We start from the raw sequence: 19904 nt of genomic DNA, 5'->3' as shown, positions 1-19904 counted from the left end.
CTTTCATGATGATAAGACAGGGGACGGGGAGCCATTGGTCATGCTAGGAGCGGGGAATGCTTTCAAGATGATAAGACCGGGGACGGAGAGCCATCGGTCATGCTAGGAGCAGGGAATACTTTCAAGATGATAAGACCGGGGACGGAGAGCCATCGGTCATGCTAGGAGCAGGGAATGCTTTCATGATAATAAGCCCGGGGACGGAGAGCCATCGGTCATGCTAGGAGCAGGGAATGCTTTCATGATAATAAGACCGGAGATGGGAGCCATCGGTCATGCTAGGAGCAGGGAATGCTTTCATGATGATAAGACAGGGGACGGGGAGCCATCGGTCATGCTAGGAGTGGGGAATGCTTTCATGATGATAAGACAGAGGACGGGGAGCCATCGCTCATGCTAGGAGCAGGGAATGCTTTCATGATGATAAGACCAGGGAGCCATCGGTCATGCTAGGAGCAGGGAATGCTTTCATGATAATAAGACCGGAGATGGGAGCCATCGGTCATGCTAGGAGCTGGGAATGCTTTCATGATGATAAGACAGGGGACGGGGAGCCATCGGTCATGCTAGGAGTGGGGAATGCTTTCATGATAATAAGCCCGGGGACGGAGAGCCATCGGTCATGCTAGGAGCAGGGAATGCTTTCATGATAATAAGACCGGAGATGGGAGCCATCGGTCATGCTAGGAGCAGGGAATGCTTTCATGATGATAAGACAGGGGACGGGGAGCCATCGGTCATGCTAGGAGTGGGGAATGCTTTCATGATGATAAGACAGAGGACGGGGAGCCATCGCTCATGCTAGGAGCAGGGAATGCTTTCATGATGATAAGACCAGGGAGCCATCGGTCATGCTAGGAGCAGGGAATGCTTTCATGATAATAAGACCGGAGATGGGAGCCATCGGTCATGCTAGGAGCTGGGAATGCTTTCATGATGATAAGACAGGGGACGGGGAGCCATCGGTCATGCTAGGAGTGGGGAATGCTTTCATGATGATAAGACAGGGGACGGGGAGCCATTGATCATGCTAGGAGCGGGGAATGCTGTCATGATGATAAGACCGGGGACGGGAGCCATCGGTCTCTCCCAGACCATGGGTTTCTCAGAATTCACTTTAGGTCTTTCCCAGACCTTGGCTTTCCAAGCCTTTACTTTAGACCTCTCCCATTCCTCTGGGTTTTCAGCATTCACCTTAGGTCTCTCCCAGTCCTTGGGTTTCCCAGCATTCACTTTAGATCTTTCCCAGACCTTGGCTTTCTAAGCATTCACTTGAGGTCTCGCCTAGATCTTCGGTTTCTCAGCATTCATTTGAGGTCTCTCCCAGACCTTGGTATTCTCAGCATTCACTTTCAGTTTCTCACAGACCCTGGGTTTGTCAGCATTTACTTGAGGTCTCTCCCAGATCTTGGGTTTTGCAGCATTTACTTTAGATCTCTCCCAGACCTTGGGTTTCTCAGCATTTACTTTAGATCTCTCCCAGACCTTGGGTTTCTCAGCATTTACTTTAGATCTCTCCCAGGCCTTGGGTTTCTCAGCATTTACTTTAGATCTCTCCCAGACCTTGGGTTTCTCAGCATTTACTTTTGGTCTCTCCCAGACCTTGGGTTTCTCAGCATTCACTTGAGGACTCTCCCAGATCTTGGGTTTCTGAGTCTTTACTTGAGGTCTCTCCCAGACCTTGGGTTTCTCAGCATTTACTTTTGGTCTCTCCCAGACCTTGGGTTTCTCAGCATTTACTTTAGATCTCTGCCAGACCTTGGGTTTCTCAGCGTTCACTTTAGGTCTCTCCCAGACTTTGGGTCTCTCAGCCCACACTTTAGATTTAAAGATTCCTCCCCTCTATCATTCAGGAATCTTTTCCGGCAGACAATATTATGTTATCCTCTCTTCGCTGATAAGCCCTGAGGAAGGTCTGAACTTCTTAGAGCACAAATCGCTTCACTGCTTGCTTTGAGGACCATCCTCAAGGGTCCTCACCTCATTCAGCTTCCCCCGCTGTGGTCCTGCTCTCTGTGTTACCTTTCTGCAGAGCCACTGATGTGGATGTGGTTTCTTTGCTTATCCAAGGATCCAGGGAACGCTTGCCAGTTTATTTCTGGTCTTATGTGTCTTCTCCCTTTCTTGGGTCAACGCTGTCTAGTTTATGGTCCTTGTGGGAACATGGTGTCTCGTCTTGGCCCGTGGGACACGGTGAGCTCACTGTGATTTTGTTTTGGCACTTTGCCCTCATTCAAGAGTTGCGTTTCTCCCAATGGATTTTCAAATCCATTCCATTGAGTGTCTCTGCACTGCCGGATAATGGGATTTCTCTCACCTGTTTGCTCCGCATCTTCACATGTGGCCTGTAACGTCACCACCATCTTGGAACCCTAGCTAGCCATGTTCAAGTCTTCCTATGGCCGCGGGGAACTAGCTTTCAGCTTCTCGTGGTTTTGCATTCAACTGTAGGGTTTGCGGTTGCTCCTCTATCAGCGCGTTTTGCGCTTTTCCTTCATGCTGTGGCAGTCTGCTAGAGACCAGTGTATGCAGTGCTCTGTGAGGTTTCTCTGCTGTGAATCCTTATCAGAGTCTGCTCCGGATAAACTCTGGGTAGCAAAGAGTGATTACTCTTACACCAGTGTGTATACGGGTGTTGTGTGGGCCCTCTCCTAGGATTGCCTGGGGGTCTCTTGCCGAGTGGCTTTGGGGGAAGACTCCTGATCACCCCTTGAGATGCGATACCGCCATTTTGGTGGGGGTGCCCAGATTACATGTTCCTACAGGATCCCACTCCTAACACCCTTAGGGAGAAACATATGTTAGCGACTGAATGAAGCCAGACCCTGGCAGCTCGACCCACTCAAAGACTTGAGTTCACTCATCTCACCACAAATTTCACACTCCTGCAAAGGAGGACTTGAGGCGCTTCACTACCTCCCTAGCATTGTCACATGTTCCTTGCGACTCCTGAGTATGGCTGATTTTTTATAGATTTCTGTAACACTGTCTCAAGCCTCTCATTAAGTTAACTCCATCTCTACCCCCACTTCGCCTCCCTCTGTCTCTCTTTCTCGAGAGATAGTACCCGCACAAAGTAGGCTGTTGAATTTTAGTGTTTGTTTTATTTTGCCCAGTTTTCTTAGTGATTTTATCCGTTTTACAACCGAATTGTTTTTAGCTCGCTCATTGTTTCAGAAATTTAGAATTGCCCAGATTTGAAAGTGAATAAGATAAAATCTTGCACCTGACACTTTATTAGGTTTCATCATGTTTTGCTGTCCCTGCCTAATGTGTGAATTGAAACAGAGCAGTTTGGATAAAGAAATACAGATCTCTATTGGATTGTAGTCCTTTCTCCAATACTTATTCCGTTCCCTGGTGCGAACACGTCGGCACGAACAGGACTAGCTGGTCTGTGGTGGTTCGTGCCGGGATGTGCGAGTGCGGCCGGTTACGCTGTTCCACTTTCCAGTAATATGGGGATTGCTGAGGTACTCGAGGTGATTGCAATTGCCGGAAGTAAGTCTCTTGCACATACCGCGAATACTGATAGAATATTCCTGAAAGGGACGACAGCTAAACAGGCTGCGAGCACAAATAATACACCAATAGTGACCGCAGCCTGTACTGTGCCCCTTCTGAGTCTTAACATTGCTGAGAGGGATGATCGTGCGCTCAAGGCTGTCTTTAATAGCCACCATGAGGGAGCCCAGCCTGCTGGGATAACAGGCTTACTTCCTTCAGAGGAGAGAGGACCTACAATTGACAATACGCTATCTAGCACGTTACAGCACCTTACTCATATGGATAACGAGCAACGAAGTGCGGAGCCTCTCTGCCTTCAAGCTCGCGTGCACACTAATTTGAGCGATCCTGGTCAGACCACTCCCATCACAAAGCAGAATGTTGCGCAAACTAAAATACTGTTAACTAAATTGCTTCCATGAACTCATTTGAATCTAGCCTTGCTTAATACTAGATCCCTTGTCAAGCACACAGTGGATTTCCATGACTTTATTCTGGAGCACAAGGTGGACATCGTGTGCATTACAGAGACCTGGCTTTGCTGATGCCCATGGTCCCATCATAGAACAAGTGAGCCCGCCTCGGTACGTCTTCTTTGGAAAACATCGAGAGGAAGGCCCGGGCAGTGGAGTTGCTATCATATGTAAAAAAGAGCTTGGTATTCATGAGGTTAAAATAGAATGTATTGGTTGTGACCCACATTTGAACTTTAGCATCAACTTTGTATTGATCCATAGACCACCTGGAGAATCTGCCAGGTTCAATGATGACCTTATTAACCTCTTAACCCATATGCAATCAGCAAACTCAGCAGTTGTCCTACTGGGAGATTTGAATCTCTGGAAGGGACATCCCCAAAGATAAAAAAGCTTTGGAGCTCGAGAAACGCCTTAAAAATGATAATATCTTCAATCATAACTCTGGCCCAACTCATATAAAAGGGAATACTCTTGATTGGGTGGGGAGTGGTAACATCCTACCGACAGAAATTACTACCACCCCTTGTGTGTGGTCTGAGCACTTTTCCATTTTATGGTAATTATAACTTCCACTGCCACTTAGAAAACAACATGAATCTTTGCATCAGATTCAAAGTAGAAATGACCGGGCAATTACAGCGACTGATTTAGTAGATTGCAAGGATGCACAATCCTTGCAACCTACTAAAAAATTAAAAGAAAATTAGAGATGCCCCAAATCACCAGAAATGGTTTTCCCCAGCCCTGGTGCAATTAAAAGCCGGTAGGAGGCAGGCAGAGCAAGCTTGGGCTAAAAGACAAGACTCTCAGTAACAAGGTAGCATGGACACTCAAGGAAAAAGAGTATAGAGACAAGATCATTGAAGCGAAACATAGCTATTGCAATGATCGGATAAATCAGGCAGGGAATCAAACGAAAGACATTTTTAAACCTTTTAGATCGTGGGGAAAAAGCTAGAGCTCTAAACCATACCATCAAACCCACAAAGGACAATTGTACACGTGTGCAAAAAGCCTTTTCGGATAAACTCCAGTGCGCTCCAAACAAGATTAGGGAAGAGTTGGATAGGCAGGGAGCACTTTCAACAACCGTCAAACGTGGCGGCGGGCGAGCAAGTAAGGAGGAGGGGGGTTCCATGACTAACTTGGAAGACCAAGGCCAGGGGGAATCCCCCGCTGGGTTTGGTTTCTCCATGATGTCTACTGAAGAAATACAAAAAGTACTTAAACTCATGCACCCCACTAGCTGCCCACGAGACCTCCTTCCATCGAAGATCATTTTGGAGCACAAAGACATTTTTGCTCCATTCTTGTGTAGGTTTGTTAATGCTTCCTTGAAATCTTGTACCATGGCGCTGGTCGGCATTTTGCATAGAAAGCAGTCGGGTTTCCGATGCGTTCATGGCACTGAAAGAGCCTTAACAGACCTTCAGACCCAGAGGCTATCTCTGCTGGAAAAGAGTAGATCGGGGCTGCTGGTTTTACTTGATTTATTGGCGGCCTTCGATCTGCTTGATCACAAAATCCTGCAGGATAGACTGGTCAATGTGGGGGGGTCTCTCAGAAGAGGCGGTCATATGGCTGAAATCATTCTTGGAGGGCCACAGATCTAGGGTCTATTGGGGTGATACTTCATCTGAAGTAGAAATTACCATCTGTGGAGTCCCACAAGGGGCATGTTTATCCCCCCCCTGCTTTTTAATATATACATTATCCCCCTGTGTATGGAACTGGAAAAACTGGGGCTTTTCTTCACTAATTACGCAGATGACTTTCATGGAGATCAGCGGGAACCGTGCTGTGGACCAGGGAAATTTAAATTATGTCTATCAGATTATTAAAAAACTGCATGTCAATCAACTGGTTATGTTTAAATGCTGCAAAGACAGAGCTAATGATATATGGGTCACAACATGCTCGAGATAGCTTGGGCCAGGCCTTTGATAGCTTTGAGGTTGAGGGTAGTCGGATAGCAGTAGCCCCCAAAGGGAAGACCCTTGGCTTCTACATGGAGGCCAATTTGAACGCAGGTGCCCATGTGGAAGGTATTGTAAAGAGCAATAATTATCATTTAAAAGTGCTAAAACAGGTCGCCCCTATGATTTCAAACGATAACCGGGCTAAGTTAGCCAGGGCAGTGATACTTCCTCGCCTGGACGACTGTAATGCCCTCGTGAGTGGCGCTAATAAAGAAAACGTCCAGAAATGACTGAAGGTACCAAATGCTGCGGTACGCATTGTTCACCAGATGGGTCGTAATGAACCAACGTTTATAGCTTGAAGGGAGCTGCTTTGGCTACCGGTTTCTGCGAGGATTTAGTTTAAACTCTTGACAGTATGTCACAAATGTATCTTTGGATCTGCTCCTCAGTACCTTAAAGAAAGCGTGACCCTCTACCACCCTAAAAGAAACCTCCGATCGGCTAAGGCTTGCTGCCTTAAAGTAGACCGTATAAAAAGAGCTTGGGGAAACGGCTGCGCGTTTCCAGTCCTGGCAGCACGGGCCTTGAACGAGTTGCCGGAGGCATTCCACAAGGAGAAGAACCATCTGGTCTTTAGGAAACTGCTAAAGACCAGATTGTTCAAATAAAATACTGTGATCCAGGTTGGTCCTCTGTTGAATCACTTGTATGTGACAGCGCCTAGATGCCCGAGGGCTTTGGCGCTATAAAAATATAGTAACATAACATAACATTGTCTCTCTTTTTCCTCAGTGCTTTGAGACGGGCAGAGAGAGTTGTACCACATTATAGGAGGTGCCAAAAGCAATAGCATGACTGCCCGCAACCCTGTGCCAATCCCAACCTAATCTCTCTACTTGGTATGTTTCTTTATTGTTCCATTGCTAACATGTAGTCCATCCCTGGTGACGTAGTAGCTCCCATTCAGTTTTGCAGGTGACCTTGGACAGGTCGCTGTCATATGGTTAGGAGGGACCATCTCCATAATCACATGACATGGTGAAGTGTGGCATCGGGCCATTGGCATCACAGCGTTGGAAGATTGGAGCAGAGAAGCCCCAGGCTCCACGGGTGCAATTTCGATGTTTTTTTATGAGTATGTTTTACTGAAAAAACGAATCGAAATTGATTTATTTTAATTTTTGTGGGGTTTCCCCAAGCCCCCATCCCCTATTGTTTTTACCTATTCCCGACCCCCTACCGCTTATATATACTTTTCCAACCCACGCTATATATTTCGATGACTTGTTTCGGTAAAATGTACTCGAAATTGCACCTGTCGATGAAAGAACGTTATGCGGGCAAAGTAATGGCTATAACATTTCTGAGGTCAGAATGGCCCCTCAACCGGTTGCTGGGCAGCATGTCTAACTGGACCACCAAAGTTGCCCGCTCACATTATCAAACACCTTTGTGACTTGGCGTGCCCTTGCCCCCTCTTCCAGCTCATAGGTGCTGGGACCTAAAAGACTCTTGCAAGAGAGTGGGTGTTTGAACCCCCAGATCGCACCTGTGATCGTCCCTTCCTGCGTCACACGCGTGCTTTTGCTGGTTTGAGATTCTAAAATTAGGTTGCTGTTTTAATTAACCTGGAGTTCTCATTTGCCTGTGGCCTGGCGTTTGCCCAAATCCTTTGGATCTTGAGAGTGTTCCGTACCAGAGGAGCTCATGCTGGACTCATATTAGAGCCTGGATAGCTGGTCTGAGCTACTCACGGACCTCAGCAAATCATACCCTCACTTCAGTGACGGCCTTCAGAACCGCTCACTATCATTGAATCAATAAACCCTGAGGGGGGAGGGCTTGGCACCTGCTGTCTGTCGGAGGTCCAAGCTAGAGGTGCCCAGGACAATAACCAACGGTATAAGGCCCCAGGCCGAGGGCTTTACAGCGATTAGTACCCCAGGGCAGGCTATGTGAGGTGCTGCAGTCACAGGGCATTCATCTGTTGCGGGCGTTTGTGAGGTGGGCATTGGTTGCGGGTTACCGTGGGGTGGGGCTTAGGCGGGCCGTTCCATCAATCAGGTATTGGGTGCTGAGGGTTGTGCCAGCAGAGCTCTGGGTCTGCAGAACTGGCAGGGAGTTGCCCGATGGGTGAGGAAGGGGAATTAAGGGCCGGGAATGCCTTGGCATCAGTGAAACCCTTACCCAAGAGCTAAAGCTCGGATTTTCACCCATCAGGAACTGCCACGTCACTCCCTGGGGTATTCATGTGTATTAATGGCCACCATTATTCTTTTTGCCCCCCCCCCTTCCTGGCACCCAGATGCAGGCTCTATGAGGGCCGATCAGGATTACATTTGGCTGGTTGAGGGTGAGCGTCTGCCCAAGGGGGCACACAGTGGGGCACACTCAAGCACACGCAGTGGCATGTAGCGGCACACGCAGTGGTATGTGGCGTGCTACTAAATATCTAAATCAATACATAGAAATGGAGTCGCTCCACAACACACACAAGAGAGATCGGCTAACCTCGCTGGAAGCCTGATGTTTGACTGCCCCCCCCTCCCACTCCAGCCAAGCTTTTAGTGGGCAGGGTCCATGGGGAACGCTCTTGATATCCTTCAAAGGCACTGCATGCAATCACACAACGCCAGGCAGAGTGCACTGCCCTCTACTGATCATGTACTCACCAATCACGTCAAAGAGCAGGCCGGGCTCCACGTCCTCGGGCAGGTGGAAGTCCAGCGGAGCGGTGCGCTGGACACCGTGGCGCAGCAGCAGCAGGGCTTTCTTCTGGGCCACAGCGCCGGGGAAGGACCCCATGCGACCTTTGACCTCATCTATGTACCAGCAGTCCAGCAGGTTCCCCAGCGAGGTGGTGTCATGAGTGGCGGCACGCCCCAGGAGCACTGGGCAAACAAAAGGAGGAGTTAGGGGGCAGGGGGAAAAACACGACAGACATACAGCACGGCCACACGAGTCCAGGGTCAGGCACGGGTCATGTACGAGGATTGCCACGGACACGAGCCTGGGCTGCTGCGGGTTCCGGCTCGGTTACATGGCAAATTGGTGGCAACATTTTACCAAAACTATAATATGTGCATAAGGATGAATTAACGACACAGAGGAACAACAGCAGAAATATTCCTGTGGTGGGCACTGGTGTGTCATGACATTGTGAATTCTGCGGCAAGGTCTGGTAACTGGAGACGGTGTAAGGTATGGATGCTTTCCTGGTGCCGCCACACAAAGGACTATGACAAGGCGGCATAAACTGCTGCACCACCGGCATGATGCCTCCAAGCCCACCTTGTCTTCAGAAACGCCCTCAAAACCAAGCACCCAAGCACCAGAACCAGAGTAACCATCTCCCAGGGCTTCCATCCAGGGACGCAAAGCCGCCCGGGACCAAGTAACCGGACGCCAGGGCGGTGGCCAGATGAGTACCAGTGGTGAAAGACCCTATGCCGCGGTCAATCACCGACATGCCAAGAGTGTCCTCACACCTTCTGCCCAACACTGCAATGTCTTCACCGGGACCTCGTGGCCACCCGTTCTCTCTGAACACCACCGATGCCACGGCCGCCATTTCTTTCAACTGGTTATGCACAAATAGGTACAAATGGGCCTGATGTGCACCTAGACCAATATTAACATCAGCCCCCCCCACCAAGCCACAATAACACACCAGATAACACACCGAGGTGCTACACCTGTGGAAACACCCCGAAGACAGCACCAAGCCTTCCTTCAATTCATTTTTTTTAAATGTCCTTCCCCGAAACCTTTTATTTACCCTTTATTTACTCCCCCACCCCCAAAAATGTTGACGGAAATTTTCAGCAAAACTCCCACAGCAAAACACCCGTCAGAAAAAAGGGGGCTGGCGAAATGACATGGACCCCCAACGGCCTGGTGGTGATAAGCCCCCCTAGGAGTGAGGTAGCGAGAGTCAGTGATAGGTGTCGGGTGTGGTGGCGATGAAGGGATGCTGTTTGTCTTCGTGGTGTTTCCACAGGTTTAGCACCTTGGTGTGTTATCTGCTGTGTTGTTCTTGCTTGGTGGGGGGCTGATGTTAATATGAGTCCATGTAATTTCTCTGACCCCCTTTTTTCCGACAGGTGTTTTGTTGCAGGAGTTTTGCCGAAAAAGTTAATCGAAATTTTTTTTTTATTATTTTTGGGGGGTTCCGCCCCCAAGCCTCCCTTAATTTTTTTTTAATTTCTCTTCCCCCAACCCTTTATTTACCCCCCCTCCCCCCACCACCACCCGACCCAAAAAATGTCAATGAACATTTTCGGCAAAACCTCAGCGGCAAAACTCCAGTTGGAAAAAAGAGTGTCGGCAAAAGGACGCAATACCACCAGTGGAAGGGTTCTGAGTGGCCAAACTAGGTGATGAGCAAGGGCTTTACACACCTAGTCTCACTATCATCCCACAAGGTAGCGCAGGCTGAGCAGTAAGGCTGATTTAGGAGATTAGGGGCTTGGTATGGGGTACAATTAACAACACTTACTCAAGGAATAGAGTTCTACACGGGAGACTAACACATACTATTTATTAGGCCTTGACAGAATTGCAGGTACAACTCAAGAATACTACGCACTGCACTCAAATGTACACACAAACACACACACGCCGTTTGTGACCTCAAAGCGAGAGCACACAACTGTAAGAAGCAATTCAAGGAAGCAATGCAAACACTGTACCGAGGAAGACATGTGTGACAGAGAGTGGTTAAACATATACCATACACCCTGCCTTTTAATTATAAGGCAGACACCTACCATAAGCAGTCCTTCCCTAACAGGTAAGTCGTTCCATTGTCTTGAGAGTTCAAGTTGCAGGTAAGTAACTGAACGCTGGGGTTAGGTCGTCTCAAAGTTCCCCTGCGCAAGGCTTGGTTACAGCAACAAGTAAAGTACTTTCAGGGTAAATGGTTTCAGGACAAACCAGGGGTACCCTGGAAACTCCACACGGGATTACCCCAGGGGGAATCCCAGGCTAGAACTGGACTGATCGCAGCCAGGTAAGGGTACTGTCAGGGAGTGGACTTTACACCTTTTTAAAAAAATGTTTTTATTTTAGCTCTTTGGTTTACATAAAGAAAACCTTTAGCTATTTTTACCGAACAAGGAGCAGAAAACCAACATAAAAGAGAAGAAAACAACATAAAGAGAGAGGAGAAAAAAAACAAGTTCAACTATACAAAATCAAGACGAGAGTTAATCCTATCGTTAAAGAAAACTTAAAAAACATTGTAAAATCAAGAATAATGCAATAAAAATAGCCCAAAAACAACAAGGATAGCATGTTCCCAAACTTCTGTTCTGCAGATGTGCTAAAATGTTAATAGACATTTATAAAAATGCCTGTTTCTTGTTTCCTTTCTCTTTCTTTTCTTTTATGTTGCTTAGTGTTTAACACTGCAAAAGTCTGCTTGATTTCAGGTCCTTTTCACTGTTCCAAGAGGTTTGTCTTGTCCCTCAATTTTTTCAAAGATGAACTGGATACATTTTATGATCGCAAGATTGTTTGAGATCTTATCTCCTTCCAGCAGGTGTGACCACCAAGATCAATGTCCTTGAATCTGTATTCTTGCCAGATATGACCTTAGTACGCCTGTCGTTCACCTCTCACAGTAGGGCATTCCAGCAGCAAATGTTTCAATGATTCAACTTTTAATACATTTTTACATAATCTTCAATTCTTTGGGTCGTCTCTCTCTTTTTCTATAATGATTGGTTCTACTTGGCCAAAGGTTCAAACGCAGCTTTAAGAAGCCTTGCCTCAAGAACCAATTGTGGAAGAGAGTTAGGTATTTGGGTAGTATATTCAGTTTTCGCTGGACTGCCCAGAATTCTTCATAGCCCCGATATTTAGTGAGCTCGTCCAGTGTGTCAATCCAATCTCTAGTGTACAATTTCTTTTTCACATGATCTGGGTTGTTTAAGAAGGATTCTTCCGTTTCATTCAAATTAAGAAGAATCATCTGGCATATTTTGGCCCATTCCGTCAATATTGGTTCCGACCTCTCTGTCATTGCTTATTTTATGGCCGCAAAACCCCCCTTTGTTGCCGGTTCTAGGCATCTTCTGTAGAAAGACAATATCTTCCACTCCACGATGACTTTCAGAGAGGATAGTGCCAGCTCTCTTCTAATTAATTGAATTGGGAAAGATTTTGGCAATCCCAAAATAGATCTCCAGACCTTGCCTTCTAGCCGTGACCATATTTTGTTGTCCAAAAGGAGTGAGGTTTGTGATCCATAGGTTAGAATTGCCACTACTTTTGCACGATAGAAGTCTATCAGCGGTTTCATGGAAAATCGACATAATCGCGCCAGTAGAATCTTAGCTTGGCCTATTAGGTTTCCAAGTTTGTTTTTTAAATCCAGACATCTCGGGGCTTCATATCTGTTGGTATTGATGCAAACCCCCAGGTACGTGATAGCTGTCACTTCCGTTATCTTTTTATTGGTTAAATACCATTTAGGTGAGTTTATATTTTTCTTCTTTTTGGTATTAGTGAACGTCAAAATCCTAGATTTTTCTGGATTGATGGTCATTTTGTTTTTGACGACATATGTTTCTAATGCTTTTAGTTGATGTTGAAGACCTATAGGAGTCTGATCGATTAAAACTATGTCGTCTGCATAGATCAATCGTCCAATTGCTATATTAGCAAGTTTTGCTGGAAAGGATCTTATATCTACAAAGGCTTTTTCCATATCTGAGGAATATAGTTTATATAATTCTGGAGCCAAGGGGCAGCCTTGCTTAAGCCCAATGGTCGTAGGAATTGTATCCGATAACAGGCCAGCTTTATTTAATTTCACTTTAATTGAGGTGTTCGAGTGTAATTCCTTTATGTTGTAGAGTAGAATTTCTGGACAATTCCATTTTTTTAATTTCCTCCACATCCTCTCTCTATCAACTGCATCAAAAGCCTTTGATAGGTCCACAAACACTATGTAAAATTTCACCTCTTTGTTGGTCAGGGTTCGAGCTTTCAACAGGTTTAGAATAAAGATGTTTAATGGAGTGCCTTGTCCTTTTACAAACCCAGATCGCCATTCATCCTTATGGCCTGTTTGTGTTGCCCAATTTGTCAATGATTTTAATAGAATGGAGGCAAAGATTTTTCCAGCCACATCCAGAAGGGCAATTGGCCTGTAGTTTTCTGGGACTGTTCTTAGGCCCTTTTTAAAGATTGGCACCACAATGCTCGTCTTCCACAAAGTCAGTATTTTCCCTGAAGCCAAGATATATTTAAACAGTTGGTGTAGGGTCCTTTTTCAGACCTTCATTTGTCAGGCCGTCTGGCCCCGGTGCTCTAGAGTTCTTTAGTTTTTTAATCATGTCTTCTAATGTCTCACTATCTATGGTCAGCAAACTTTCTTCCCTTTTTGGTATAATCCGATCATTTATAAGAGGTTTTAGAGCAGGCTGTTGTTGTTTGTAGTATAATTGCCATTGTTTCTCTGTGACTGGATTTGTTATTATAGCATCTTGCAAAGTCTCTTTATTATTTACTAAAGCCCACGTCTCTGCTGTATTTCTCTCACATATCGTTCTTAACATTGCCTGGGAATCGTGGTTTAACATTGTTTTTTTGTGCAACTTTCTCCAATTTCTGAAGGTTTGTTTTATTTCTCGTACTTTATCAGTTTTATTTACCTCATTCAAGTCTTTCAGTGATTTTAACTGTTTCCTCATAGACTTTTTTTTGTCAACCACGGCTTGATCGAATATATGTCGATTTGACATTATTGGTTTTGTAATCCCAGGTTTAATTCTAGTATGGAAGGTTTTTAGCAGTGGAACATAATCGATGGTTTGCAGAGGTAGCTGCAGATACAAATCGTTTAGGGCGGATGTCAAGTTATCGTTCAGCGCTGGTAGTTTGGCTGGATTCATTTTTACTCGAGTTCTCCCAGTATTGATTTCTATCTTGAATGGGTATATTTCCTTTAGGTTCTTAGGAAGAAAACTAGAACAGGTAAGTTTGATAGCATTGTGGTCACTAGCCTTAGTTGATTGCACCTCAAGTTTTTGAATAAACGTTGACATATTAGTTGAAATTGTCACGTAATCTAAGATGGCTTTGGATTTCAGCCCTCGCCATGTCGGTTTCCCTGGAATATCGCCTAACGTGACTCCATTTAGGATTGTACAATCTCTTGATTGTAACGTGGACCTCCAATTGACCCCTCTTTTGTGTTTGGTTGTGGCCATTTTCGGTACATCTTCGAGTGCCTTATTGTTTTCGTGCAGACAAGTGCAATTAAGGTCGCCCACCAATATTATCCATGGGTTATGCCATTTAGCTTTCAGATCATCAATAGCCTCTGCAACGTCCCTTGGAAGGGATTTGTTTCCTTTAACTCCTGGTACCCAGTATATATTCATCAGCACAATGTACTGGTGGTGTTGATCGTCTAGGGGCGACGGTGTTTCCAGGACTAAGATTTGGATATATGGAGTCAAGTTCCAAGAATGGATCACATTCCAGTTTAGGTCTTTTTTTATCGCTATCAGCAGACCCGCCATTGGTCTTCCTTTTTCTCCTTTTTTTGCAGGGTTTATACTTACTGAATAGCCTTCGATCAGGGGAATTTCTCTCAACCACGTTTCCTGCAGGCATAGTACATCAGGCATCTCTTTTTCAAATTCATTTTTTGTTAAAAGGTGGTTGAATCCCCTTGTGTTCCAGGAAATAAGGGTCCATGTTTCCTTTTGTGTTACTTTCCGGCCCTATAGTGTCTTAATTTTCCCTGCTGGTAGGTTGGCCAACCATACCCATCTCTCCTGTTCTCCGTCTTGAGGTTGGGTTACCTGCGATTGTTTCATGGCTTTTTTATGCGTATCGTACGGCTCTTGAAAACGAGCTGTCTTTGAGATAGTTTCTTGATCCAGTACCTCTGGTTCTATTTCTTTATTGTTTTTTTCGGTTATCTTGAACCCCATCTTTCTTATAGTCCTCTCTTCGTAAAGTAATAGCTGGTGAATCACCTGGGAGCATGTAGAAACCCGAATACTATCCATATACCTTTTGTCAGGAAATTCTATCAGGGTTATATCACTAGAGCTGATTAATCAGTATATGGTGGAACAACCTTAGGACATTAGCCCGGTTTAGGATAAGACCATCATCAGTATGTACTAGTCTTTCCAAAAGACGACCTCTGCCCTTTTTTTCCGGGTTTAATCTGCGTTTCGGCAGTCTCAAGGGACTAGTCAAGAACTCAACAGTTCCACTTTTCTGCTCACTTTCTTCTGTGGTGTATTCCTTGAACTCCAAAATAGGTATGGGGCTGTTTATATTTTGACTTTCCAGATTTCTTGTTGGACTTTTGACTGGTATGTTCGAGCTTCCCGTCATCGTTGTCTTTAATTTTTTCTTACTTACAATTTCGGGCTTGACTATATTATTTTCCTTTTTTGTTGTTTCAGCTTTGTTTGCGTTTTCCCCAGTTATCCTCTTTTCATCCAACATTGGGTTAACTCCGCTTTGTCGTTCCGTCTGTACTTGTTCATCAGTTATTTCAATTTCCTCTTCTTCTGAGTCACTATCAGTTGAAACGTTGTCGTCCGAGATGGAGTAAGTGGACATATCCATTAACTCCTGATCAGAGTCATCCGTTTCAGCTGCTTCTTTGTTCTTTGGACTCGTACTTATTTGCGTATGGCTACCGATGTTTCGATTTACTATAATAGTTGCTGCTTCCTTTGGTGTACTCAGGCATTTGAAAAATGATTTGCTTTTATTTGATTTACATACCCTCCGCGGCGGTTGATTTTTTGTTTTTTTGAGTATCTGCAATGGTTGAGTAGTTTTCGCTTTCTTATCATTCATGGCGATTTGCTCCTTTCGTTGCGACGCAGTGATACCTTCCATCTGTTTTACGTCCTTTTTTTAAAGATTTCGCACAATTTTGAGTTTGAGGTGTGTGTTGTCCTTTTTTAATGATCTGTTTTACTTTCTGATCGTTGTTCGCCGTGGCTCCCCTTTGCAATCCCTAAAGGCGAGTCGGGCACAAAGAGTGGTATGTATATTTGCACCCCTGAACTCCCTTTTCCAAGTAACCATCCCTGGGGTGCTTTTGGGGCCCCTTACTTCTGTTGTTGGTGCCAGTGGGGGGAGGGCAGGGGTCCTGGTTGCAGTGGCTGATTGTGGGGTTGGGTCCAGCTAGACGGCACATACAGTTTCTTGTTCTCGGATGGTTCCAGCAGACTTAAAGCAGGTCAGGCCAGGCAGCAGAGGACAGCAGCCGTGACAACTACCACAGTGTGGAGCAAAGCCCAGGACAAGGCAGGCAAAGTGCACAGCGCAGAAACCAGGCTTGCGTTCTGGTGGCAGCAAAGGCCAGGCTCCAGGACGTCCATCTTCATACAGGAGAGCCGCTGATCAGCAAAGTCCCAAGATCCAGCTCGAGGGGGCCACGGTAGCAGCAGAGGGGTCGGTAAACAGAGGGTCAGCCGACACAACATCCCCCGATGGAAGGAGACTAGCGCAGGACTGACTGATCCTACGGGTCCAAAGGAGGAAGGCCCCATCGATGGTCTACCATGGTGGGAGGAGAAGCAGCAGAGGTTCCCAGGTGGATGGCTTGGGCAATGCTGGTTCCCTTCAGTAAAACGCTTCCAGGCCTTTAGTGCAGTCTTCACGTCTTTCGGTTCTTGACTCCAGCAGGTGGCACCTAGCACTGCTCCGGGGCTCCTCGGCTTATCCCAAATCTAGAATGGGGGTGGAAGCGTCCCACTAATGCAAAGACCTGCGCCATTTACACGGGTAATGGGGCTCATTACAAGGTTGCCCGTATCCTGGTGGTGTTACTACCAGGATACCAGCAACCAGTAACACTGGTACCACAACTTGGTCTGGCAGAATTACTGCCAGATTACAAAGGGCGGTACATTTGCCAGTATTACCAGCACCAGTAATAGCGGAACCAGTAATACTGGCTATTATTGCCGGTAGGGTGATGAACTTACCTCCAGCTCTTACCTACAACCTTGTACTTTGCTGGTGCGGTAACGTGCTGGCAAACGGAATTACCAGCATGCTATTTCCGCACCAGCAAGGTTATAATGAGACCCAATGACTGTCCAATGAGTGACAGCCACTTGCCCCACATCCGGTAACCAACAGGTACCCCCTGGAAGAAGTGTGGGTTAGTAAAAGACATTCCCAAGCCCCGCTTCAAACAGTGCAGTCACACAAAGCCCTTTGCACTGGAGTCCAGGTCAGAGTTCACGAAAGTGCATGCCCTTATGTGGTAGTTTCTAATCTTAGAGGGCAGGAAGCTGGCCAAAAACCAAGATGGTGAAAGGGAGACACTTCAACCATCTGGGGAGGCAATTTTAAGTATATGGCACTTCAATCAGCATTGTGTGGTAAATAAGGTGGTGAAGGGGGCGCTGTGGAGCAGCCAAGCAAGATGGCAGCTTTCTTCTAGTATCTATGCGACGCAGAAACATCATGACTAAATGACGAGACCAGAACTCATATAAGGACGCTTTCGCCAGCAGGTTCATGTAGAGGGATGAGCAGCGACACGCTTAATCATGGCCTGATATCTGTGCGTACTCTGGGGGCAGAGATATTAACACCTGAAGGCAGGCAGCAGTACACTGCCTGTGAGGATCCAAGCAGGATTCTGTGGTGCCCAGACAGGAGGAACAAGAGACACTCGACCCAGGACTGAGCGGGCATGCTGGCCCCACCAATCTGGACCGCACGCAGCGGCGCAGTATTTAGAACACTTACGCCTGCGGAGAGGTGTTCATAGCCGGTAAGAGGCACTGGTCGCACCAGCGTTGCTTCAGAGGGTGGGCCGTGTTGAGGGGCTTGTGTAAGTAAGTACCTGCTTCCCTGACTGAACCCAGAACTGCTCCAATTACTGAGGTGAGAGGCATCACTCCCTGGCACCGAAAGAGGGTGGATGCTATACCCTGCCAGGGGGATGCATAAAAGGGTGCTGTGGGTCCCACGTGCAGACTACACACACCGAAGGGCACAATAGAAAACTCCTCCTCACCCGCATAAACATATTTGGTGCCTAGTTTTGAGAACGTGAGGCCAGGCAGCCAAGCCCAGCACCTCAAACTGGTCCCCGGCGTGTGCAGCATGACACAGTCAGGGGGAATACACATTAGTAGGAGAATCTAAACAGTCACCCTGGTCATAGACTGGCAACAGGTGCTCATCCATAGCACACCTTTAACTACACTTGCCTAAACACTGGGCCCTGTTCCTAATCACAGCGAAGTGTGACCTGGTTGTTTTTAGGAACACAAGCACAGCGCCTTGACAAGAGGTTCAGGGGGAGAGAAGACGGGAAGCATGGATTGCTTCACCAAGGCGACACTCAGGAGTTGCAGTGCATCCCCTCTGGCGAACCCACATCCGGGGAGTAAACAGCTACATGCAATGGAACAGCTCAGCCTGCAATAGATCCTGGACCCGTTCAATGCAACATGCATTGGTAAATGAGAAGCTAGATGATATATCCACCAGTGTTGCCTCCACACGGTCTGAACTGGATAAAGAAGCACAGAGGATCACAGACACTGAACGCAGCATCAGCATGATAGAAGATAATATATGCCAGATGTAGAACCCTATCACGACTCTGTAGAGAGACATACAAATGGTGAAAGCTAAATGCGATGATCTGGAATCAAGATCCCGTAGGGATAACATTCGCATCATTAGGGTGCCGGAGGAGACGCTACGTGGCAATATGGAACTCACGGTCGAGGGGCGACTCAAGAAATTGCTGGGAGACCCGGCCTTGTCCCCATATTTCATGAGCGTTATCAGCAAAACCCAAGCTGGGGGAATACCCACACACCGAATCATCAAACGTATCATGAACTACAAGCACAGGGACTTGATATTACGCTATGCCAGGGAGAAAAAGGAACTCAGGCGTAGAGTCCCACAGTATTCACCTGGACCCAGATTTTACGCCGCAAATTCATGTGTGTTAAGAAATTGTTGCGGGACAGGAATATTCAGCACGCAATGCTGTTCCTGGCGGGACAGATTCCAATATAATAACAAGCTTTATTTTTTCACGGTGACAGAGGACGCAATTGCTTTCATAGAATAGAAAATGCCTGTGAGAAGTGATCTGGCAGCAGAGGCCTCCTCCTCGAAATGACTGGAGTAAGATTGTATTTTCAGAAACGTTCCTTTATCATTATGTGCCAATTGTAATATAAGCATGAACATGCTCGGTCCAAAGATCCCCCCTGATTTTAATGGTCAGGATTCCGCTCGCTACAGTAACAGTTTGGCCGTTTGCAAATGCAACAGTTTTGGTTAATGTTGGGGATTATGGGGGATGGTGGTTACACTTCAGGGATTTTGGGGCAGTGAGGGAGGGGGTAGGTTTGGGGGGGCTGGAAAATACACTTGGTAGAGGAGAATGGCAATGAAACGACCAGAAACTCTAAGCAACATAACGCTACACAACACACATGGCGCAGTCACGTGACAAGGTGCAGGGTATCTCTCTTCTTAGTTGGAATGCCCCGGGACTCTGGAATCCCATTAAGGCCTGCAAGATTGCAGCATATGCGAATAGGTAGGGTGCCATAATTCTGTTTCTGCAACCGTCCCATGCAGCAAGGGCAACAGGCGATGAGGTTTGCCCCAAGTTGGGGTAATCAGCAATATTAAACATTGTACTCAACGACAGCCAGGGGAGTTAGGACACTAGTACACAGCGCACTTCAGTCTACCCATCTGGAGTCCAGAATAGGTGAAGAAGGGCGATATGTGGAATACTTGCTATGAGGGAGGCACTACTGGTAAATATTTTTGTGCCAAATATTGATGACGCGACTTCTATGGTAGGGTTTTCCTTTACTGTGCCCTGTATCCAATGTTAGGAAAGATTCCCAATTATGTGAAGTTTTCCCTCCAGTTGTGTACCCCCCAACTTTTTGCTGCTGTTTAAACACCATAGTCTGACTTTACCAGGGGAGCACAGCCTTCTGCT

General features: G+C 46.5%; 1 protein-coding gene across 1 annotated transcript in view; it reads right to left on the bottom strand.

Moving 5' to 3' along the window:
- The window catches only part of TAPBP (TAP binding protein), a 167616-nt gene that overhangs the window by 111462 nt on the left and 36250 nt on the right, over positions 1-19904 (bottom strand). The window contains exon 2 of the mRNA XM_069635221.1: positions 8581-8799. Within this exon, the coding sequence (XP_069491322.1) occupies positions 8581-8799 (219 nt within the window). The remainder of the gene's footprint in view (positions 1-8580; positions 8800-19904) is intronic.

This window comes from Ambystoma mexicanum, chromosome 13 (assembly GCF_040938575.1).
Source record: "Ambystoma mexicanum isolate Mex_15411 chromosome 13, UKY_AmexF1_1, whole genome shotgun sequence".
NCBI lineage: Eukaryota > Metazoa > Chordata > Amphibia > Caudata > Ambystomatidae > Ambystoma > Ambystoma mexicanum.
Note: the sequence above shows the minus strand (reverse complement) of the source record. Positions and strands in the feature narration are given on the sequence as shown.